At 43.8% G+C, this 25708-nt stretch overlaps 1 protein-coding gene across 1 annotated transcript in view; it reads right to left on the bottom strand.

The window, feature by feature from the left end:
* PDE1A (phosphodiesterase 1A) overlaps positions 1–25708 on the bottom strand; it is a 289743-nt gene that overhangs the window by 32399 nt on the left and 231636 nt on the right. Inside the window, exons 8-13 of the mRNA XM_075529458.1 lie at positions 20551–20676; positions 16722–16823; positions 16501–16621; positions 9417–9498; positions 7234–7354; positions 5907–6094 (exon numbers count right to left, since the gene is read on the bottom strand). Of these exons, the coding sequence (XP_075385573.1) occupies positions 5907–6094; positions 7234–7354; positions 9417–9498; positions 16501–16621; positions 16722–16823; positions 20551–20676 (740 nt within the window). The remainder of the gene's footprint in view (positions 1–5906; positions 6095–7233; positions 7355–9416; positions 9499–16500; positions 16622–16721; positions 16824–20550; positions 20677–25708) is intronic.

Below are 25708 nucleotides of genomic sequence, written 5' to 3'. Positions count from 1 at the left end.
TTTGCCTCTAAGGAGCAGTCTGGCCTTACTTCTGGCAATGCAGACTGGCTTGCCCTTTTAGCAGTCCATGGTACGTTCAATATTGTTCTGCACCTGTCCTCCTTCAGTCTCTTATTCAATGTCCAACTTCCACATGCACATGAGGCAGGGGAGAAGACCATGGCTTGGGTCAGGTCCACCTTAGTCCTCAACGTGACATCCTTGCTCTAGAATACTCTAAAGAGGTGAGCATGTGTGCAGCATCTTTAAATACGCTGCACATCTTCTGATCCATTGACTGCTGCTTCCATGAGCATGGATTGTGGATCCAAGCAAGACACAATCCTTGACAACTTCTGCCCTTTCCTTCATTTGTCATGATGTTAGCTTTTGGTTCAGTTGTGAGGATTTTCGCCCTCCTTAGGCTACAGTCCTTGATCTTCATCAGCAAGTACTTTAATTCCTCCTCACTTGCAGCAAGCAAGATTGTGTCGTTTGCCTATCTCACGTTGCTAATACGCCTTCCTCCAATACTGATGCTGCACTTCAAATAATCCACTTTGTCTGATGATTTGCTCAGTATACAGATTGAACAAGTACGATGAGAGAACACTACCCTGTCCTGCACCTTCCTTGATTTTAAACCATGCAGTATTCCCATGTTCTGTTCCCACAGCTGCCTCTTGATCCATGTACAAGTTCCCCATGAACATAATGGAGTGCTCTGGAATTCCCAGTCTCCTCAAGACAATTCAATTTATTAGGATCCACACAATGGAATGCCTTTGAACAGTCAATGAAACACAAATAAAACATCTTTCTAGTATTCTCTGCTTTGAGTCAAGATCCAGCTAACATCAGCAATTATATCTGTGGTAGTTACACAAGTTTATGTTAACTTGATCAAAGAATGAAGGGGTGCAGTTCAGTCTGTCAATCAGGTCACAGCCTGTTGATCCCTCCTTGTTGGCATGGCCTTCTCATGAGGATTCTGGGAACTCTTTTCCTCGCTGCTACACAGCCCTGTTGACAAGATACATGGAACCACGCTGATGGCAATCAGAGCTCCTGAGATGCGTCCACTGCCCTTGGATCCACAGGACTTTCCACCCACCAGCCTGTGAAACCCCTGCATTTAATATCATTGCCTGCGCTGTATGAGTCTGAAGAGGAATTTGTAAACTAGTATCAGACATATGGGCTAACACAGGATTTATGGACTTGATCTAGGCTGGGCTTGGATGTTTTCTTAATATACAGTTGCTCTTTGATAGAAAGCTCGCTCTTATACATATATGAGTGTCCCTGGATTTGTTTCCCTAGTCAGCCTAACACATTCTTGTTCTATGTCCTCTTCTGAATCTGGGGGAGCTTCTGGCAATTCTCTTTCAATTTACTGATGCAACTGTTGTCGAATTGTCTTAGGCAAAATTTTACTCGCAGCGGTTATACAATGATATCATTGTATAATCCAAGCATTCTTTGGGGTCACATTCCTTTGAATGGGCACAAATATGGATCTCGTCTGGTCAGTGGGGCAGCTGGTTGTCTTTCAAATTCCCTGGCTTGGGCAAGTGAGTTCTCCCAGTGCTTCTTCAGCTTCTGGACACATTTCAATGGTGTTCCGTCAAATCCTGGAGCCTTGTTTTGGGCTATGCATCCAGTGCAACTTGAACTTCTTCCTTCAGCACCACTGGTTCTTGGTGGCGTGTTGCCTCCCGAGATGGTGACGTGTCAGCTAATCCTGTTGGTGCCGTGAGTCTGGGGAGTCCAGCTCCTCTTGGCGCTGCCTCCATCATTCTATATTTTGCCTCTAGAATATTTCAGAATTGCAGTTTGAGGCTTGTATTTTTTCTTGAGTTCTTTTAGTTTCACATATGTTGAGCGTGCTCTTCCCTTTTGATTTTCTAATTCCACTTGTTTACTTTCACATTTCATTATAATATTCGGCTTGGTCCTCCAGAGCTGCCTTTTGAAATTTTCTACTCAGCTCCCTGACTTCATTCTTTCTTCCATTTTCTTTAACGACTGTACTGTTAATAGTAAGTTTCAGAGTCTCTTCTGACATTCACTTAGACTTTTTTCTTTCTTTCCCGTCTTTTTTTTAAAAACAATTTATTAGGGGCTCATACAACTCTTATCACAGTCCATACATATATATATATATATCAATTGTATAAAGCACATCTGTACATTCTTTGCCCTAATCATTTTCTTTTTTTCTCCTCTTTTCTTTTTTTACATTTTATTAGGGACTTATACAACTCTTATCACAATCCATACATATACATACATCAATTGTATAAAGCACATCCATACATTCCCTGCCCCAATAATTCTCAAAGCATTTGCTCTCCACTTAAGCCCTTTGCATCAGGTCCTCTTTTTTTCCCCTCCCTCCCCGCTCCCCCCTCCCTCATGAGCCTTTGGTAATTTATACATTGTTATTTTGTCATATCTTGCCCTATCTGGAGTCTCCCCGCCCCCTTTCTCTGCCGTCCCTCTCCCAGGGAGGAGGTCACATGTGGATCCTTGTAATCAGTTCCCCCTTTCCAACCTACTCACCCTCCACTCTCTCAGCATCGCCCCTCACACCCTTGGTCCTGAAGGTATCATCCACCCTGGATTCCCTGTGCCTCCAGCCCTCATAAGTACCAGTGTACAACCTCTGCCCTATCCAGCCCTGCAAGGTAGAATTCAGATCATGGTAGTTGGGGGAGCCCCAGATCCTGGATGCTTCCTCCCCCCAACTTTCCCGTCTTTTTAATGACCTTTGCTTTCTCCATGAATGATGATCTTGATGCCCTCCCACAGCTCATCAGGTCTTCTGTTATTACTGTTCAATGCCTGTCCTTGAAGTTTGGGTGGGATAGACCCAAGGTCATATTTTGGCTCTGGTGGACTTACTTTAATTTTCTTCAGCTTCATCCTGAACTTGCATATGAGCAATTGATGATCTGTTCCCTAATTGGCCCCTGGTCTGGTTTTGGCTGCTGATATTGAGCTTCTCCATGTGTCCTCCCACAGATGTAGTCAATTTGATTATCTGGAATATTGACTCTGGGGAAGTACACATATAGAGCTGCTTTTCGTGTTGTTGACAAAAGGTATTTGCTATGAACAACTCATTGGGTTTGTGAGTCTATCATGCAGTCTCCAGTTTCATGTCTATCACCAAGTCCATTTTTTCCCAGCTACTGTTCTTTCCCCCTTGTCTTCAACTTTTGCATTCCAATCACCAAAAACTACGAATGCATCCTGACTGCATGTTGATCCATTTCTGACTGAAGTCTTTGTAGAATTCTTCAATTTCTTCATCACTAGCTTTTGTGCTTGGTGCATAAAGTAGAATGATAATTGTATTTGATCTATGCATACATGATATAGTTAAAAATATTTGATATAGATAAAATATAATATATTTGGTACGTGTATTGATTAGACTTCCTTCAAGGTGGGCAGATATGATCCAATCACAATGAGCAGAATAGGGTAGCCAGAGTCCACCACTTGTCTGTCAGTGTGTCACACTGTGGTGGCTTGTGTGTTGCTGTGGTGCTGGAAGCCATGTCCCTGATATTTCATTGCCAGCAGAATCACCCCAAGGGCACAGGCTTTAGTGGAGCTTCCAGACTAACAGACAACCGAGAAGGACTTAGTTCCCCACTTCAGAGCAAGAAGCTGCTGAAAAACTTATGCACAACTTCAAAGCATTGTCAAAGTACCGAAAACTTAAACAAAGGAAGCGGCACGTTTTCAGAGATACTGCCAGCAGATGGGCCCGAGGGCACTGCGATGTGACTGAAGAGGAGCCGGCTCCTTGGAGAGGAGCTGACCATGGTGATGGGAGTCTGGGAAAGGCGGTGGGAGTGGAGGCTTCAGGATCTTCCTTTGCTGATGAAGCAAGGCTCGAGATAAAGAGAAACAGCTACAAAACTCTTGCCAATGATCAGAACTTGGAAAGTGCAAAGTATGGATTTCGGAAAATTAGAAGTGGTCAAACATGAAGATTGATAGCCTATGTATTATTGAGCTGAAATGGACTAGGATTGGCCATTTTGAATCAGAAAATCATATGATTTGCTATGCCGGGAATAGCTCCAGCAAGAGGAATATCATGCCGACTCTTAGCAACATATAGGACAGGTTAGAACTGCCTTGGGGATTTCTAAGATATAACTCTTTACAGGAATAAAAGCCTCTGTTTTATACCTCGGAGAGGCTGGAGGTATAGAACAGCTGACCTTGTGGTTTGCAGCCCTGGGTATACCCACTACGGCACCAGGCAGGGCTCCTAATGTATCTACATAGGCAATAAAATAAAAGAAAACACACACTCACTGCCACGTAGCTTCATAGAAACACTTCAGGGCAGATGTCCCTTTGGGTTTCTCAGGCTTTAAATCTTGATGGGAGCAGACAGCCTGGTCTTTCTGCTATATGGCAACTGCAGAGTTCGAACTGCTGATTTTGTGTTTTGCAGCTCGATGTGTAGCACAACCAATAGGACCCCCTTTTATATTTTATACCCAAGATTTGATCTATAAACAAATCAGCTCGACTTTCAGAATATGTCTTAAATTTAGTATCTATCCCCCCACCACCCCCGGCCTACTCCTGCTCCATTCATACACACCGGTTCAGGCCACCACTTTTATCCAGCGTTTATATACTTCTCTCTTCTTCCACCCCTACTACAAGTTCTAACTTCTCATTGTCCGTCTACTGTGTGAGGAACAATGGTCTTGCTTTGGCCTTCTCGTTTCCATCTTTGTCTCCAAAATAAAAGACTACCTTCATTTCTGTACCCAGAGTAATCCTGTGAATGCTCTGTTCAAATAACTGCACTTGTACCCTCATCCCCACTTCAGCATCTTTCCTATTGGCAACAATGACGATATGGCACCACGTGACTCATTCTCAGTGACTGCATTCACCGGTGGACCAATTTCCCCCGCCTCGGTGCCCTCCTTGTTACTTCTCATGTGCGCACTTCCAGAATGCTAAGCAGCCACCCCCAGAATTTTTGCTGGCGATCTCCTCAATGCGTGGAAGTCATATAACTGCTCTCTCCCTGGATTTCCTTATCTGGAAAATGGGAAGGATCATTGCCTATACTTCCGAAGGTCCAAGGAGAATGAAGCTAAATGAGTGGTGGAGTGCTGTGCTTTTCCAATTAAACCTCCAAAGGTGAGACCTGCCGACCAAGCAGGAGTAAGCTTTGCAGATATATGGAGGAGAATCCTGGCGGAAGTTGCCATAATGACACTCCCCAGCCCCACCTCCGGGTACTGGGGTAATGGGAAACACTGCCATCTGTGCAGGGCTTGCAGGGGAGGAGGAGCAGGAGCAGGAGGCTGGGGCAGCCGGTCATTGGAAGCTCGCTGCCTGCAGGGAAGCTAAGGACGCTCCTCTTCTCACGCCACAATGGAATGACAGAGGCGTGGGACCCAGCAGAGACGTCAGAAACAGATCTAACTAGATTCCTATGGGATTTTTTTTAGTGGTCAGATGCAGATTCTGCAAATCCTGAGTGAAACCCCCTGTCGAGTATGTAGCACAGCACACTGAAAGACAAACGATCCCGCGGCTGAGTCTATCGCACCGAGTGCTGTGTTCTCAGTGCAATGCAAATCTCTGGACAAAGGTGAATAACCATGCGACAACGCAGCCCAATGCAGTGGGTCCCAGTTTGTCTTGTCCCATCCTTGGTAGCATATCCCCTGTGGCCCCAACACAGGCCTCTGCAGCCAAGAGGGCCCGGCCTGAACTGCAGTCTTTTATAAGATGCGCCAGGCTCTCCTGGCCTGGACGACTCACAATAGGGCCAAACGCTCCTTATCACTCCTTATCATAAAGGACACCTGTCCTTTAGACCTGCTGTGACCGCAGAGGCGGCAGAACCGGCCCGCCCGCCCACAGCCTACCTTGGGCCGCCAGCTCCTTCCAGCGCTCCTTGTTCTGCTGGATGATGTCCACCAGGTTGTGCTTGAAGCGCTTCAGGTCCACGGCGGCCAGGGAGGAGTCCGAGGAGTAGGGCCCGTCGTTCACGCTGCTTTTCACGTGGGCTGCTTTCCTCGGATCCACAGCTTTCGTCCCCTCCTTGGGACTTGTACTAACAACAACAACAGAACAAACCAAGTGGAAAACCACGGAGATCCGGACACGGCGGAAGAGAACAGAACGGGGACAAGGCTGGTGCACAACGCCGGAGAAGTCCGTCGGCCTGATGCTGAGCTACGGTCCCCCTGGGCCCTCCGCAAGTGGCAGTGCTCCAGCTCGGGACTCCCCAGAAGCCAGTTCCTCCCCAGGCAGCATCCCGAGGGCCTCTCTAAGCTAGCACATCCCGTTTCCTCATCGGCACTCTTTATGGGGTCTCAGGTGGCGCCGCTGCACAACCAGACTGGCGACCATGTAGCATCGTTGTGGGCGTTTTCGGCGATGCTCCCGATGCGTTACCACATGGAGCAATTCAGACACTCGTCTGAAATACCGTGTGCTCTGTGTCTATTGGGCGCTACCGTTATATATCGTATTCGTTTGTTGGATGACTTGCATTGTTAAGAAGCTGACTCAGATACAGGCATCTTACTTGATGGACAAGTGGGTTGTGAATTGGTGATTTTTTGTTAGTTTTTTACAACTCCATATATTGTTACTATAGCCCGGACACAATACAAAACGGGTCAATTAAATTGATATTAATTGTATCTTCCACAGTACTAAATGCCACTTCAGCGTCTTAACACTTTAGTGTTTTGGGTGGTGGTTGTTAGGTGCTGTTCGGGCACCTCTGAATCTTAGTGACCCTATGTACTACAGGATGGGACACTGCCCAATCCCGTGCTGTCCTCACCGTTGGTCAAAAACACTCTCCTGGAGTCTGTTTTGCCCCATGACCGACCTCTAGGGCAGAGTGAAAATACTTCTATGGGTTTCCAGGCTCTATACATTCTTTTCTCTGTGTGTGGGAGCAGAAAGCTGCATCTTTCTACCGAGGATCAGCTGGTGGGTTTGAACTGATAACCTTGCTGCTAGCAGCTCAACTCGTAATCCACCATGCCACACACTGAATTCTATTTGGTAGTGGGGAATTTTCAGAGGTAGCTGCAATGTAATATGTGGCCACTAGATGGCAATACTATTCAATAGTTCTCCAAGAATATGCTGCCAAGATTGAAGAAATTATAAAAAAAATAGAGAAAAGGTTATTAAACATCTCGAAGGGAAAATAATGACAGAACAATATCAAACCTGGTATCTCTAAAGGAAGAATTTTCAGCTTTTGAGGCTTCCTCTATAAGAGGAATAACAATTTTCTCCGTTGAGTCCGTCAAGAGAGAAAACGTTGGCTCTACTATGAAATCAATGAAACCTACAAAAGCAAGAGAAAATAAGTTCAAATGGTGCGAATTCCAGTAACAGTGAAGAGACGAATGCTTCTGGGAGAGCAAGCATCAACATACCCCTTGATTGATGATGCATTAAATAACACAATCTTTAGAAATGTTGCAAAACAATCTTCAAGTATGTCTTTGTCATTTCCTATCCAGCCATCTGGGCATTCTATTCTTGACAACACACTTAGATCTAAGGAAAGGGACTATATCCTTCTCTCCCAGTGAGGGATCGTTCCACTTTCTACAAGGCCTCCCCTTGCTCTGGACATTCATTGTTGACCACCAATAGAACAGCTTTAAGCACCAAAGAAAGACAGTCAAGTTTTTCTCAAAGAACAGAGTTCATCTTTGTCATTTTTCCCTCTTCCTGTACTAATCAGAGCTTTCTGCCAATGGGTTAATATTTCAGATTGTTTCAAATTGCTGCTTATTATTCTCTGCATGTAAAGTGTTAGTTTGCAGTGTGTGGGCGTGCTCCATCAAATCAGCAAAGGGAACCGTAACATCTCGGGGAGCAACATTAATCCCAACACTCTGGGCCGTCAAGACTGAATAGAAAGTACTCATCCGGATTGAAATGACACACAGGGAGAACGGGGATTGGTCCTTCAGGAAGCACTTGCCAGCCACTGTTAAGGGGGAAGGGGAGAAAACAGCCTGTCCCCAAGTTCTGCATACACCGTAACCTCCCCTGGGACCAGACATGGATGGGTGCTTACCACCAAGTGCCTGTCGCCCAAAAGGCCAAAGGGAGCCATGGACTCCCTCAGAAACACAGGAAAATCCCTGGAAGGAGGCTTTTGAGGTGATGGGGAACAGGAAAGGGCACAATGGGGCTTCTCGTCCACAGGATAACAGTAATTCAGGTTTCAGGTTGCTGGATCAGCCAGAGTATATGTTAAGCCATATTTTAAATTAAAAACAAAAGGGGAGGTGGTAGTTTTAGGTCATATTTAATGCTTGCAAGTCAAGGCAATCTAATTAGCCACCAGGAGGGTGCTATTTCAAGCCCCAACTGCGGCTTACATGCCTGGGCTGGGTGAGCTGCCACGTGGGGCATCTCCTCCGAGCCGCAGCAAACCTCCGAACAGAGATCCCTACCAGCCCGCCAGGTGAGGTCTGAAACTGGACTGACATCTTCACATCTGCTAACCAATGAAGAGCACCTGTGTTGGGTTCTCTAGAAAACCTGCTTTTGGCGCTTGGGTGGGAAGGAGGAGATGTCAAAGGAAGAAGGCTTCTGAGAGTTGATGGCTGCAGGTCCTGTGAGGGTCCTTTGTGTATGGATGGCGCCACTGGGTAGTGACAACGCTGCCTTACAGGTCACTGTCATACACCTTTGAAGGGGCAGGCTAACAAGAAGATGTTGTAGCAACATTGCAATTAGAGATGATAGGAATTAAAATGGCTGAGCACAAGAGCATTGGATAAGTGTTCCTCTGTTGGCACATCTGTTTGAATGAACGCACTGCCATTGTGTAGAGGCCGACTCGACTCTATAGGGCAGATCCTCTCAGACTCTCTATGGGGCGGAAGCGAACTGGTTCTTGGGGCTTCTAGGCTGACCATCTCTCTGGAGGCAGATTCCCTCAACTTTGTCCCATGGAGCAGCCGATGGATTCAAACTGCCCACCTTTGTGTGAGCAGCCCGAGACTTAACCCACGAACCACACCACACACCTCTTCAGACAATCTTTTTTTGTTGTTTTAAAAGTATGAAATTTAGCATACTAAGCAAACAGAACTGGTATATTAATGTTTTCATTGAGATGTACTCTATTGAAGGGAGGCATTCCGGACAATAGCCAGCAACAAAACAACAAAAAACCCTGTGCACCAAGACTAAGTGCATGTCCTAGAGCTATTTTAGTGAACTTTTTTGGTGAGACCATGTTTCAAGCACCTCGTCACTTGGCATTCAATCAGGTCAGTCTAAAGGGAGGTTTTCACAGAAGTTACCCCTTTCGACAGCGTAGTGAGGACACTGACCATGTGCCTGTCAGGCCCATGTCCACAACCACCAGTCCTTAGCATTACCTATTTGTGACTGTGCCACCATCGTCGACTTCCGATCACAAAGCGGGGAAAAAGGAAGCCCTAATTCAGCTTCTTTATCTCCCTGGGGAAAGGAACGTGCGTTAGTACAGATTTGAATGAGAGAAACTCAGACAACGTACAGAAAAAGACAAGAGCTTCAAAAAGCCCCCTCATCATTTCTTAATGGCCATAGGTAACTTTGAAAAAATATTCATCAAACCAAAAACTTTAAGTCAAGTATATCACTTTTTTTTTCATTGAGTTCTCCTTTAGGAGACAATAATGGAGGCAACAACCAACCAGGCAACCATTGTGGGACTCAACTTGGGGATGACAATGCTGATTGATTGTGGGACTCAACTTGGGGATGACAATGCTGATTGATTGTGGGACTCAACTTGGGGATGACAATGCTGATTGTGGGACTCAACTTGGGGATGACAATGCTGATTGTGGGACTCAACTTGGGGATGACAATGCTGATTGTGGGACTCAACTTGGGGATGACAATGCTGATTGTGGGACTCAACTTGGGGATGACAATGCTGATTGTGGGACTCAACTTGGGGATGACAATGCTGATTGTGGGACTCAACTTGGGGATGACAATGCTCTGGCTGTAGAGACTTTTGAGCATCTGGGGGAGATTAGCAGCACCTCAGCGTGTCATTTGGCATGTCACTGACAGCCCTGCTCTCCTCTGACTTTTATTTGTCCACATGCCAAATACTTCAGCAGATCTGCAGGATCAAGATTTTTCATGATCAGATTGTTTGGGATTTTTTTAGCTAAAAGTTTCTGTATGTGTTTTGAAATATCCTTCTACTCATTAGCCAGGTGTTAATGCCTTTCCAGTGACAAGTTATGAGTAATATCTTCAGCGTTCTTCTACTTGAATGTCTCCTCTGAGAACATTAAAACGTCAATGAGCATTATTCTTCGGTCTGATCTAAAGGTGATCAGTTGAGCACATGCATGTCAGAATTCCACTTGTGCTCGGGTTGAACATCCTAGGAACTAACCAGGTTCCAGCTCATAAAGCAGAGTGAGTGCTCTGGGCAAAATGTCTTCCTAACCACCAGGTTACTCAAACTCTGCTTTGCCCCTCTGCCTGAAAGGATATACTCCCTAAAGAGAGACCATACTTCAATCCTGCTCACTTCACGTCTTTGACCATTTGAAAAAAACCTTTGGGCCCTATCTTCTCCTGAACTACTGGTTGTAGACTTTGATGCTGTACACTGGCCTGCCCTCAATGTGGAACCTAGGGCCCAGGTCAGCTTCCAAAGTCAGCTAACAAAAACAAAGGGCTGCACTAGGTGGGGGAGCTCAGATAATTGCCGGGCCAAAGACCCTGCCAACTTCCTCCCACTTTGGTTCTCTGAGATCGTTTTGTCAGATTCATTACAATGTCGCATGAAATTTTAAAATTAAAAAAAATTATTAATTTTTTTCAGTGCATTCCCTCCAAGCTACACCTCTGATCATGAGGATTACAGGAAGAAAGTTTGGGATCACAATTGTTCTGGAAACAGACAAAGTGAGCACAGACAGAAATACCCCACCAGGGCATGGTTCGAGAGAGAACACAGAAACAGAATGGCTTCAACATCTCTCAGCGACGGACAGCCCTTCCAGTTTCTAGAGAGTAACATCAGTTCCACTCAGAATGAATATCTCTTCCTGGCCTTGTGCTTTGAAGTCAGAAGACTCAGGGCTACATCGTGGCTGTCCAATGGGCTCTCTCTGTTACTTTGCCATATCGCCCACTGCCCCGGTTGACATGTATTCTCCTCATCTGTTACTTACCTTTGCGATCTCAGATTTCTCATCTTAGAAACAAAGGCTAGTTATCTGCCGAATAGGTCTTCCAGATATGAAGACCATCTCAGTGAAGTTTCAGCACTGTGTCTAGCATGGAGTCAGTCCTGACTCAATGCTCTCTAAGTGTGGACTACCAACAACACAGAGTCTTCATTAAGTTTGTTTATGAGAAAGGCCTGACCATCTATTTTCAAATATGAGTCACAAAAATGTGCCCAGAAACTGACGGCAGGGCTGGCCTAGGAGCAGGCTACATTTCATTCTCATGCCCATGCGGACACTGAGGATCACCGCCAGCAGTTCCAGCAGCCAGACGCAGCCGGGGCTGCTGCGCCAGGGCCAGCTCCGGGCCATGCCGTGTGTTCCTGAGCAGAGTGGATTCTCTTGGCTGCAGTCTTAAGGGAAGCACCTCCCAGGCCTTTCGTTTGCAGATGAGCAACACAAGGGCCTTGATCTCAATTCACTGCCATTGAGTCAATTCTGACTCATTAAACCCAGAGGACAGGGTACAACTCCCCCTGTGCGTTTCTGAGAGCACAACTCTTGATGGCAGTAGAAAGCCTTGTGTTTCTCCCCTGGAGAGGTTCACTTAATTTATCCTTTCCCGAGCAAATTATTTCCTGCTTTGAATTTTTGGTAGCTACTTTATGTTCTCAGTAACAGAAAGCCTGAAATATAGTTCATTTGAACTGTAATTCCTTATGTGATGTAATAATTCTGGACTCTGCTTGGGGCTATAATCTCATTCTGGAAGGCATTTTCTGTTACAGGATTAAGGTGGGATGTATCTTTAGACCCTTCTAGAGGGTATGACTTAGTCCCCATCCTTTGTTTTCCTTGGCAATGTGGCCTGCTGAAAGACAAAAACCACACCTCCATCAAAGCCTTTCCTCTGGGCATAAGAATCAGCTCAGACAGGGAGAAAGCCCAAGATCGTGGGAAGAGCATGTTCCAGATCTCTCTCTGAAGTGACGGAGACAGACCAGAGGCGGAGAGCAATGGGACAGAGCCAGAGGAGCCTCACCGAAACTTGGTGATCGAGAGGCAGAGATGGATGGACTTGCTGGTCCGGGAAGACGGACAGCCTGAGGACCACAAAGAGCTGGCTGAGAATGTGGACGAATGACTGATCCTAAATCTGGTAACTTGCAAACTCCCCCAATCAGCCCCCTTAAAGGCGAATGTTGTCTTGAATTCTGTGTGGCCACTGCAAGGGCATATGGAACAGATCAGAAGGTCACACAACTCCCACAGTGAAGGAACAGACTCCTGAGTTTCGGGTCTGAGACAAGCGCACCTCATGAAGTCTGGGGTGCTAGGTTGTTAGATTGCAGGGACATGTATATCTGAAAGGAGGAGAGGTGCTACAGAGGACCAGCCAATAGCAGAAGTCCTGCCAGAAGCTCAGCTTTTGGTGGCAGTAAGGCTTCCATGAGCAAATTGCAAGGTTTACCTTTTCGGGGGGGGGTGTGTGGGCAGGGGGTGGGGAGGCAGGGTTTCTTAAACTAGCTAAGGGCTCTTTGGGTTTCTTTTCCGAAGCATCTCCCTTTATTAAGTTTGCGCTTTCTGCTCAAACATTTCCTCTGACTCTTGTCTGAAATTTGCCCAACACCTGAAACCTTTCTTGCGAGCAGGACAAGAACCGAAATGTGCAGAGTGTTGGAGCTCGGAGCCTCCTCCCAGTAGAGAACCCAGCAGAGATGGAGCATGGTGTGGAAAGAATGGGTGGTGTATGAATAGATAAAGGAAGGTGGGGCATGGAGGCATATCTGAGCCCCACCTGCCTCCTGGCCATAGTGAATCCTTGGGTGGTCAGCTATGGCTCCCATGCTATTTATTGCGGAAGGCATACAAGGAGAAAAATGTATATTTTTTAGGTAAGATGAATTTTGATATAGTTATCTGAGACACATCTGAGGGAGCTTCAAAAGGTTTGTGAAAAGTTGAATTAAACAAAGGCATTGTCCCACTGAATTTTGAAGCCCCCTCAAACATCCCACGTGGGCTCTGGCGGTAGGATTGGTCAGGACACAGTTATACCTGTCCCCACCAGGTGATAGCATGACTACAACTTTCCCAAGCCACCTAAGAGACCGGTCATGTTTGTGGGCAATATAGCTCCCAGTGGTTATTTAACCACACCACCACTCATCCCTGCCCCTGGGTGCATACTATTATCTTCATGGGAATGAGTGTACAGACAGGGAGGTAGAGAATCCAGTCCCATCAGCAGTGAAACAAGGCAGCTGTCTGTGCTACCATCTGATAGCTTCTCACGCCTGTCTGAGCAACGGAATCCCTTGGAGCTGGCTGGGAGTTCTCCTTTAAACAGCTGTGGCAGAGGTAGGGACTGTCTTCCAGGAGTGTGAATGCTCCAGTGAACGTCAACAAGGTATCATTTACAGTGATGGAACACAATTTTTTTCAATTGATCTGAGGACAAAATAGTTTGTCTTGTTTTAAAAAAAGGAATCAGATGAGAAAATAAAGTACAAAAATATTGAGAAACCTCTTGCACCAAAACCTACATGTTTAGTCACAGAAGGGACCAAAACAAACATGCAAGAAGCCTTTGGGCAGAGGCGTTGTCATCGTTAGTTCCTGTCAGGTCCATTCCCTGAGTGCAGAGTAGCTCTGGACCCGTAGGTTTTTCAAGTCTGAGCTTTGGACATGGGCCTCCCTCTGGGTCTGTCCCCCTCCTCGTTTGGAGAGTCATCAAGCCATCAATGGTTTTCAGAGCGGTGATTAACCATGGGCTTAGGGCAGCAGGAGGACCAAGGATAGAGTTGACCAGGCAGTCATTCTCTACGGGGATTATTTGGGGAAAGGGAAATGGTGAAGTGGTTTAACCTTTGTCCAGCTTATTTCAGGAATGTGGCCATCATTCCCTCTAAATTCTATGAGAACCACCCACATTTCTTAACTACGTAATGATCATTATAGAAAAAGGGTGTCTCTTATAGAAAACAACTTTTTACAGAAATTTGACACTTCCTAAAACTATAGACTTTAATTTTTACATAGTTCCATTGTTACCCTTGCTTACAGCTACAGGTTTTTTTTCTCTACTTTTTTGAAATAGTTTTTTTTGTTGGTGTTATGTCTATGTCTTGTGGATGTTTGATCCATGGCTGAGAATGCATTATCCAAATATATATTTATTACTAAGAGGAACACAATCTATTTTCTAATAATATGCTGTAAGTTTCTTCTAGGAGGACTTCAGGTACAGAGTCTACCGAAGTTGGGGGCTCGTGCTCACCCTGCAGCTAGGTGGGACAGACACCTGGTGATATGCTCTGTAAACAATCAAAAAAGACCACCCATTCATTGCCACTAATTCATTCCAACTCTCTGTGAGCCTGTACCACATGGTAGAATTGTTCCTGTGGGCTTCTGAAACTCTAACTCTTTATGGGAGTAGAAAACCTTGTTTTACTCCCTCAGAGTGGCTGGTGGTTTCAAACTGCCGACCCTGTGGTTCACAACTCAATGCAGAACGACTATGCCACCAAGGCTCCTTTTGAGAAAACCCAATGGGGCAGTTTGCTCTGTTCTGTCATGTAGGGTCCCAATGAGTCAGCATCAACGCAAGGGCACCCAAGACCAACATACTACCTCTGGCAGCATTGAAAAAAATAGAGAGGGCCCGAGGAGATTTAACTTAAAACAAAATAATCATTTTAATCTTCCCTCCCCAAATATTCTCGTCACTATTTTCTTCTTAGCTAACACTTTTTCCTTATCCTTCAAGATGATCATGGGCACCTCCCCCCCCTACATTTATTTTCTTTTTCTGTTAGTGTAGTGCATCACATTAACTTATTTGAGTATTTAAACAACTCAGGTCATGATATCTAAAACAAAAGCCAACTATTTCATTAGTCAATTCCATTGACTCAAAGTGGCCCTAGAGGATTGGATAAAACTACCCGTTGTGTCTCTAAGATGCTAAACATGTACAGAAGACTACTTTTTACCCGATGAGCAGCTGGTAGATTTGAACCACTGACCTTGTGGTTATCAGCTCAGTGAGTAACCTACCACCAGAGTGTCCACAGAATGAGAGCATACTATTTTAATATACTGTTGCATTTACTAATATTTTATGGACTTTTCCATCTAGACTCATGAGAGATATGAGTATGTTCTTTGTATTGTTTTATTTCCATGTCATAAGATTTGTGCCGACATGTTTTTTTCTCTAGATTTTGACAGAGAATTTGCAAAAAAAAAATTAGTATTATTTCTTCCTAAACTGTTTTTAAAAATTCACCTGTGAAACCTCCTGAGCCTAAAGTTTCCTTCATGGAAAGATTTTTTTTATCACAGATTCAATTTCTTAAGCAGATGTACATATAAATATAGGTTTTCTTTCTTTTTCCTTGTGTTGGTTTTGGTAATTTCTGTTTTTCAAGGAATTTATAAATTTCTTTAAGTTGTCAAATTTTTAGTCTTCTTAATAACATCTATTTTAGACAATTCTTCTTCTCTTTCTCACTGCCATCATTAATACTGACTCAGAGCGACACCCCGCCCCCGCTCCCCATGGGTTTCCGAAACTTCAACTGTTCATGGGAGTAGAAAGGGCAGTCTTTCTCCCTCAGAGCTGCTGGTGGTTTCAAACTGCCAACCATGCAGATCACAGCTCAACTCAGAACCACTATACCACCGGGGCTCCTACGGACAGGTGACCACAACCCTAATGCCTTATTTCTTCCCCCAACATTGAATCTGAGATCCAAGACTCGCTGCTCTTGAAAACATTTATCATCCTACTGGGTTGAGGAGTCTGCCTAGCTCAGGATGACATTGGAACAAACCCCATGCGTCATGAAACATCTCTAAGACTGATTGCAGACAAGGTCACTGTGACCCACAAGGTTTTCAGTAGTAGAGTGTCAGGTTCTTCCTAGTCCGTTTCAGGCTGGACACTCCACAGAAACCTGTGCTGACGCATACCGCCCAGAGAAGCCTCCGGAGACAGAATAGTGGTGGTGGCCCTTTGAGCCACATTGCTCAGTTCAAACCCTGGTCTCTGCCATACAAGGTGACAGTGCTACCCCTGAACCAGCCCTGCTTCCTAGCACTGTCTAATGCATTTATCTGCAAGGCGAATCCATTCTGCTTAAACTGTTAAGAATACATTGATAATTTCTGTAACTGGGAGCCTAGGTCAAAAGCCCAGGTTTCTGCAGAGCACAGTAGACACACAGAGTCATGACTTCCAAACACTTCTGGGCAATGTATAGAAGGGTACCTGTCGGAAAAACTCCTCCATCAAGGCCATGGTCCAGCGATGGTGCAGACGCCAGCATTTGGCTGGGTGGCTGATATCTGCTGCATGCAGGATCAGGGACATGGTCTTGGCTCTGTCGATCCTGCCCAATGAAGGTTATGCTCAAATTATCCATGCAAAGAAACCTCCGGTCCTCTTGCCCAGCCCAGGGAACGTGATCAATGGAAAAGGAAGTCACCTACCCTTCAGGCTGCTGCAGACTGTTGCGTATCGTCTTAATCTGCTGAAAGTGACCTGACATGTCTGTAGATAAAACCATTTCAATCACTAGGTTCCGAAGATCCCTGTGGAGTCAATAGGAGGAGAGGGTGATGGGGCACTTAGTATTCTGAAGGGAAACATTGCCTTACAGATCACTAATTACATGTTGTTGTTCCTAATGGACAAGACCACAAAAGGTTCTAATTCTTAAACTTGAAAGTGCTGATAAAAGGTTGCTCTTGGTTCACCACCCCCCCGCCCCGCCCCGTAACACAGGGAGTTAGGAAGTTACAAAGAGCGTTATCTGAGACTGATAGCCTTCCACATTCACCCTGAAAAGGAGATGCCCTTCTTCTCCCGCCTACTCTCCTGCTCTCAAATGCATTTCAAATCACAGTAACCTGACATCATCCGTCCAGGAGTGTAAATCATTTGGGAGAAGACAGCCTCAACTCTCTCCCACAGAGTGGCTGCTGGCTTGAGCCACAGGCTTCATGGTTAGCAGGCCCACACTGACCCTATCGCACCGCAGGGGTTCTTTTAAAGGAAAACTGTGCTTAGCCCCGTGGTTAAATGTTAGGCTTTGATGTGGGGCTGGGAGACTCCAGACAGTTCTGCACTTACATATTTAACAAAACTATGAAGCTTAGAGTCAGAGGGAAGAGACAGGGACAAGAGGGCTCTGTACTCTCAAAACCCCCTTCTGTGTCTTCATGTTGCCCATTACAATACGATAGCAAATGGAGCTAATCCCTCCTCTCACTTATCAACTATCTCATTACCCAACAGTTTGCATTGATGATGATAGTAAAAGCAAAAATCTGACTTTGTTTTGCTTTTTCATGAAGGAGACACATTTGTCACTGACAAACACCAAGCTGGGAAAGCTGGACACATTGTTGCAGAGAATGCTTCAATTCCTATGGTTGGTGTGTTCCCATAGAAACACATGCTACAGAACGCTCGGGAGGTGACATAACTGGATTCTGGCCAGGAGGATAGGCAACTTTTGAGAACAGCAAGAGGAACCCTGGTGACATAGTGGTTATTCGTTGGGTTGCAAAATCGAAGGTCAGCAGTTCAAACCACTAACGAGCTCCTCAGGAGAAAGATGGGGCTCTCTACTCTCCTACAGTACAGCCTTGGAAGCTCACAGGGACAGTTCAACCCTGTCCTATATGGTCACAACGATGACCTTGAGGTACTTCACACTGACCTCCTGTTGATTCAGCTGTGCAGTCTCAATTGTGCAACTGTGGAGGTGACACAGCTCTTTGATTACACCCCCCAAATCTAGGAGCATGCAAGACTGGCATGGTTCTTCTCACAATGTGCCAAATTCCTTGTTCTTCTACCACTGTCCCCAGTTATGATATAAACAGAAGCAACCAACGACCATCGTGACGATGATTCCTACAATTGGGAATCACCATCTGGGTCTTGGGCCCCCCCCCCATCTCAGTCTTTCTCCTCCTGGAAAGAGTCCAGAAAATGCTCTCTAAACTTGGGGTCACTGGAAGGACAGGAGGGAAATGTGCATAGATAGAAACAATAATTCCCTTCCCATAAATGCCATTTTGTTTAGAAAGATACAGTACATTGTAAATTAAATATGTTGTCTCTGTTAAGATGCAATGGGTTCATGATTATTTTTTTCAAGTGAATTCAAAAGGTTGTTCTTTTTTAAAAGAAAACAAGTATTGTAAGCTTTTGCTTTTTCAGTTCTGAAAGATCATCAAAGACGTCCGTGTGTTGGTTGTACCCATAGTTTGGCTGATTACAGCATGGGGCATAAGCTGGCCTTCAGACAGTGTGCATCAGAAAGTGAATTAATGCAGACATATATCACTCTAAAAACGCTCCCCGCCATAGAGTAGAGCACAACTCATAGTGACCCTCTGGGACAGAGCAGGGCCGCCTCTGTGGGTTTCTGAGCCTGTAACTAGGTTACAAGTCGAGAGCTTTGTCTTTCTTCCCTGGAAAAGGTGGTGGTTTTGAACTTCTGATCTTGTGGTTAGCAGCCCCATGGATAATCCACTACACCACCAGGGCTCCCTTGGCCTGGATTTCATATAAAGAGTGTCATACAAAACACCCCAACAACAATAGCAGGTAAACGAAAAACCTCCATCCGAAAGAAAGCAGACAATAAGAAAAGCTAGAATGAATGAAAAACCGATCAAGAGGGTTAACAAATGATAAGATGTTAAAATGTAACCTAACTCTATTTGCATTAATTTAACCTAATATGTGTATAGTGTATACATATAACATATATATAATTTAGCCTATATGATACAGATATAGTTAAGTCAAATTTTAACATCTTATCATTTGTTTTCCCAATTGACCAATTTTTAATTTATTCTAGTTTTGTCATTTTTGATCGTCATTTGAATTGAGGTTTTTCTGTGCTTTGGTATTGTTTTTGGTGGGTGAGGGTTGTCTGACTTGCTTTACATGAAATCCAGGATAGATAAAGCTATAGAAACCATAACTAGATAATAGTTTCTTATGGTTATGACACGGGAGGCCGGTGGGGAATGGGGATCAAATAACACAGAGGAAGAAAATGTTCTAAATTTTTTATTTTGGTGATGACTGCACACCTCTTTTTGATGTATTCATTCATTCATTGAATTGTATGGTATGTAAATTACACATCAATACAACGTTTAAATATACTGCTTCCTGGAGGAGGCAGTTCTCAAGCTGTGAAACTCAGGAATATGTGGTGGCGTGGTGGTTTCAGTACATGGCCACTAACTGTAAGGTCAGGGATTCAAACTCATCAGCAGCTTCATGGGAGAGCGATGAGGCTGTCGGCTCTTATAAATATTAACGGTCTCGGAACCCCTGTGAACAGACTTCTACTCTGTTTAATAAAGTTTCTATGAGTCTGAATCAACTTGGAGCCAGAGATTTTATTTGAGAATACATAAATTTCAGTTTTTTTCAAATTTATGTGTTCTTTTTGGTCTCTAACTCTTTAGAAAATAAAGAAATTAATTCTGCATGTGCAACTTTCTCTAGTTGGTCAACGAGCAGGGTTCCTGAATGGCTGTGATCTCTGATCGGTTCTCATAACATAAAACAATCTGTTTCCTGTGACTAACATTTGCCTTAGAGGACAAAAATGTACATTGTAGTGGAGGAAGCAGGAGATCTGGTAGGAGACATAAATATTAACGTTAAATTGGGGCATTTCAATTTTAAGCAAGGTAAATATCATTACCCTCCTTCCCCTCTCCTTTCTATTTTGACATCAATATTTTCCTGTAAGAATTGAGAATGAAAAAAGATAATCAAAGTGAGTTAAAAGAGAAAAATAGGGGACATCCCGTTAAGTTTGAATTTCAGATAAATAATGAGATTTTTCTTAACCATCAGTATGTCAAATATTTAGGGCAGATAGAACTGCCCCTGTAGGTTTTTGAGTCTATAACTCTTTATGGGAGTAGAAAGTCTTATCTTTCTCCTGCTTATGTATGAATACATAAATGGAATAAAATAAGCAGAGACCCGTTCTAGAGAATATAAAATTATGTGGATTACAATATCCATGGAATGGTTATATGGAGTTATCGATTGATTGTGATGTGTATAGATATAGAAATGACCTGGAAGAATTTCCTCCATCGAATAGAGTAGCTCTTGAACAAAGTCTGCTAGGTTCTCAACATTCTGAGTTAGAGTCTTTTTGTTTTTTAAGTTTGTAGTGTGAACAAGGCATTGCAATTAATCTGTTCTCTTTACATTGAAGCACACATTTTATCCTTTTCCTAAAATTAAATTTCCTCTGAAACTCACCTCCAGTCATCTTTGGATAAATTTGCCAAGATATTCATTTCTTCATCTTGCATAAGTCGATAGGCTGCACTCACGTGATGATTCTCAAGGACGGAGCGATCGTTATATAAAAGGGCAACATCTGACCTAAGAATTAAAAGCACATTGCCATAAAGGATTGCTTTAGACTTCCTGGTCGTCTCATAAAAGAACTCATGTTTCAAGATGTTGCATTGATTAAAATAGCTTATAATTGAATGCCAAAATTTATGGAAGAAATTAGTTTCCTATTGATTATCAGAGTATACACTTGATCTTAACCCCACCCCAAAGCTGGGAAACGATGATTGTAAATATGCTTCAGCCTTTTCATTTCTGATACAAATACTTGCCAAATACACAAGATAGGCCAGAGGGGAAAAAAAAGACCAAATATTCTCATTCAATCCTAGAACACACAAATATCTCTATATCCTTCCAGACAGTTGATTATCATCCATATTCTCTAAGACTAAAATTGCTTTGAGGATGTGAGAAAGACTAACATCACCTGATCCACATGTGATTCTGTTTTCCCTCCCTACAATGGTACGGTAGAAGCTCCAGTGGTGTACCGGGTTGGGTCCCTAAATTCAAGGTGAGCAATTGAGCTTCACCAGTCATTGGGCAGGACAAAGTGGAGGCCATCTATTTTCATAAAGATTTATAATCTCAGAAACCCAAAGTGGCTTTTCAACTCCGCCCCAAAGGTCAGTATGTGTCAGAAATCAACTCAATGAACTTGGTTGTTGGGTTTTGACTATAATGCTATGATCACCAACAGTGAACTTGGTTGTTGGGTTTTGACTATAATGCTATGATCAGCTTTGAAAATTATCAGATATTCTGCTTGAAATTAAACCAGTGTAAACAATTTTTAAATAAAATTTAAAATATATATTTCATTAGAAATTTATAATTCATACAGTTTCAAATGATAAATTCATAAAAGGAACAGTTTATTTTTCCTGTTTATCCCTTCATATCATTTGATTACTGTTGAATTTTTGAATTTAGTATTCTAGCATAAAGTTTTAGATATTCTAAATATTTTCAGTTAGGTCTGCTCCTCTAGGTGGCCATGTCGTTTTGCCAGCATGGCATGGACACAATGCTAGTAATGGACAACAGACAAGGGGGTGAAGGGAGACATCAGACAGTGCAAGACATGAAAAAAATAATCATAGTTTATAATTATCAAGGGTTCGTGGGGGAGGGAGGGAGAGGGGAGGGGAAAAATGAGGTGCTGATACCAAGGGCTCAAGTAGAAAGAAAATTCTTTGAAAATGATGACGACAACAAATGTACAAATGTGCTTGACACAAGGGATGGATGGATGGATTGTGATGAGTTGTACATGAGATGTTAAATGATTTATTAAAAAAAGAAAATAATTGTCTAGAAAAGAATGATGGCAATATATGTACAAATATGCCTGATACAATTGATGTATGTATTGTAATAAGAATTGTAAGAGGCTTCAATAAAATGATCAAGAAAGAAAGAAAAGGAAGAAAAAGAAGCAATGCTAGCATGTTCCATGACTCGAAATGCTGAACGTACTTACATCTATAAGCTGACAAGCTGGAGGGTCGAACGAAGAAACTCACTAACACGGAGTTCATGCTGCCTCCTAGGACAGGGTAGAAGTGCCCCTTTGGGTTGGACATCGCTCAGAAACAACCAAACTCACTGCCATAAAGTTAATTCTGACTTGTAGCGCCGCTGCAGGAGAGAGCAGAACTGACTCCGAGATTCCATGACAGTAACTCTCACGCGAGTAGAAAGCTTCATCTTTCTCCCCACGAGCCTCAGTTGTTTCCAACTGTTGAGCTCTGGGATGGCAGCCATGCGCGCGGCCCACCACACCACCAGGGCTCCGCGTGGTTTGGAAGTAGAGCAGCATAAATGGAGGCAACTTTGCCTCCATTTCCCCCAACACCCAGCATCCTCCCACTCTGTTTCCTTTGGGTAGATATAGTACTTTTGGAAATTTATTTTTGCTGCCATAAGACTTTCAAGGAGCCTTGCTTGATGGTGTAGGGGGCTAAGAGTTGGGCTGCTAACTGATGCAAAGTTATCAGTTCAAATCTACCAACCACTTTATAAGAGAAAGATGAGAATTTCTGCATCTGTGAAGACATATAACCTCGGAAACCCCAGAAGACAAGCCTGCTCTGTTCTATAGGGTCACTCTGAGTCAGGATTGACCGTGGCAATTAGATGTGTGTTGTTGTTGTTGCGTTATGACTTTCTGTCTCGGACTTTCCAGTGGGTCACTGCTGTGGCTTTTACATGCCCTGCAGTCAGTTCCCACTCATTTTGACCCCGTGAGTACAGAGTAGAACTGTTGCACAGGGTTTCACAAGCTGTGTGACCTTTCAAAAGTACATTACTAGCCCTATCTTCCAAGGCGCATTTGATTAGGTTTAAACTACCAACTTTTGGGTTAGCAGTTAAGTGAGTAGTCCTAGTTAAGACCTAGATTTAGGGTCACCCCTTGAGATTTATGGTGGGGCAGGCAAGCATAAATTAATTTGTGTTAAACTATAGTAATCTGTCTTTGCTATAAGCAACTTATTTAAGATCTGTATCTAATAGTTTTCCATATAATCTAAATTTTATTATGAATCCAAACTCAAAAACCTCGCTGGCATTGAGTTGATTCCAACTCCTAGTGAGCCGATAGGGCAGGGTAGCACTGTCCCTGTGGGTTTCTGAAATCGTAACGCTTTACAGGAGCAGAAAACCTCATTTTTCTCCCACTCTTTAGTTGGAATCAGCAAAAGATAAGGAAACCTGCTGTTAATAGATGTTGGCAGTCAGGTCCAACCCATAAGGACCCTATTACAACAGAACAACACATTGCCCCATCCTGGGTCGTCCTCCCAATTGTTATGTTTGAACCCATTGTTGCAGCCACTGTGTCAATCCATCTCATTTAGCACCTTCCTCTTATTCATTCTCAACTTTCCCAAGCACGATGTCCTTCTCCAGGGACTGGGGTCTCCTAACAACATCCCCAAAGAATGTGAGCAAGTCTCCCCGTCCTTGTCTCAGAGGAGCATTCTAGCTGTACTTCTTTCAAGACAAATCTGTTTGTTCTTTTGGCAGTTCATGGTACCTGAAATCTTCTTGGCCAAAACTATAGTTCAAATGTATTCATTTCTCATAGGTCTTCCTTATTTGATGTCCAACTTTCACATGCGTAAGAGGCGAGAGAAAATACCATGACTTGGGCCAACCACACCTTAATCTTCAACTAGCCTCCTTGAATATCAACACTGTAAAGAAGTCTTCTGTAGCAGACTTACCTAATGCAACCTGCTGCCTGATGTCTTCCCTGCTGCTTCCAGGAACATAGATTGTGGATTCAAGAAAGGTGAAATCTTTCACAGCCTCAATCTTTTCTCCATTTATCATGATGTTTCCTACTGGTCCAGTTATGAGGATTTTTATTTTCTTTACATTGAGTTGGGAGCCCCACTGGCCTAGTGGCTACACTGTGCGCTGTTAGCCAAAAGATTAGCGATCGGAAACACCAGTTGTTCTGTAGGAGAAAGATGAGTCTTTCTACACCTATAAAGAGTTACAGTAGCAAAAACACCTAGGCGCAGCTCTTCCCTGCCCTTTCTGTATCGGCATCAACTCGATGGTAGTGAGTGAGTGAGTTACACTGAGTTGCAATCCACACTACAGGCTGCAATCCTTGACGTGTATCAGCAAGTGCTTCAAGTCCTCCTCACTTTCCAGCAAAGTTGTGTCATCAGGATATTGCAGGTAGTTCATAAACATTCCTCCAATTCTGATATTGTACTTTTCTTCATAGAAGGCGGCTTCTCTGATGATTTCTCAGCATACAGATTGAATTGGTATGGTCAGAGGATACAACTCTGATGCACACCTTTCCTGATATGAACTCATGCAGTATTCCCTTGTTCTGTTTGCACAGTGGCCTGTTTTTCCATGTCAGGTTCCACAGGAGCACAGGGAAGTGTTCTGGAATTCCCATTCATCTCATGACGACCCATAGCTTGTATGGTCCACAGAGCCACATGCCTTTGCATAGTTCATAACACACAAGTAAACATCGTTCTGGTATTATTTGCTTAGAAGGAAGAGCCATGGAGCATGCCTTGCTCACGCTTCTTCTAAATCTGGTGTGAACCTCTGCTAGCTCTCTGTCAATGGACTGCTGTAATCGTTGCCAGAAGATATTTAGTGAAAAGTCACTTGCATACGATACTAAGGATATTGTTCTATAATTGGAGCATTATGCTGGGTCGCCTGTCTTCTTCTTCCCTCTATAAATCATTTCATTGGAGGCTAGGTCACCTTTCTTTGGAATGGGTACAAACATGGGTCTCTTCCAGTCAGTCAAGCAAGGAGTTTTCTTTCAAATATTCTGGTATAGATGACTGAGTGCTTCCAGTGCTTCATCAGCTTGTTGAAACAGTTCAACTGGCATTCTGTCAGTCCCTGGAGCCTTGTCTTGGGCTAATGTTTACGGTGCAGCTCGACCTTCTGCCTTCAGGAGCCTTGTTTCTTTTTCAGCGTCATGCTCTCACTCACTCACTACCATCGAGTAGATTCCAATGCCTGATGTGCTCCCTCCTGAGGAGCTTGAATGCCGACTAGTTCTTCTTAGTGCCGTGACTCTGTGTGTTCTTTCCATCTCCACTTTATGCTTCCTGCATCACTGTGGGCTAAATACACTTTTCAGCTTACCTTTATGGCAGTACTAGTAAAAAAGAAAGTAGTTATTATTTTTGTGGTGAGGGAAATTCCTATCAGGCACCCAGACTCGGACTTTCTGCTTCTTTGTCGCACCTGCATGAGAATAGACTCCAAGCGTGTGTAGCACATAGCTCCAAAGTAGGATCCTTTTAACGATACCCACTAAGCCTTAAAAATCCCCTTCCCACAACCTAATACAAAGGAAGTAGAACGAGGGAAGCATTCATGCAGCGGTTATTTAAGAGTGAATTAAATAGCCATTGCTAAAGCGAAAAAATGTTTGTGGGTTCTTTGATATCATGGGGGAAATTTTGATAATATCAGTCATGTGTCACAATGCCATATCTAACCCTGACAGTTATCTCCCATCAACTTGAGTGAAGGGGTGGAGTCTAGCTTGTCA

Source organism: Tenrec ecaudatus, chromosome 13 (genome assembly GCF_050624435.1).
Source record: "Tenrec ecaudatus isolate mTenEca1 chromosome 13, mTenEca1.hap1, whole genome shotgun sequence".
NCBI classification, from domain to species: domain Eukaryota; kingdom Metazoa; phylum Chordata; class Mammalia; order Afrosoricida; family Tenrecidae; genus Tenrec; species Tenrec ecaudatus.
The sequence above is the reverse complement of the archived record's forward strand: the minus strand, read 5'-3'. Positions and strand labels throughout refer to the sequence as shown.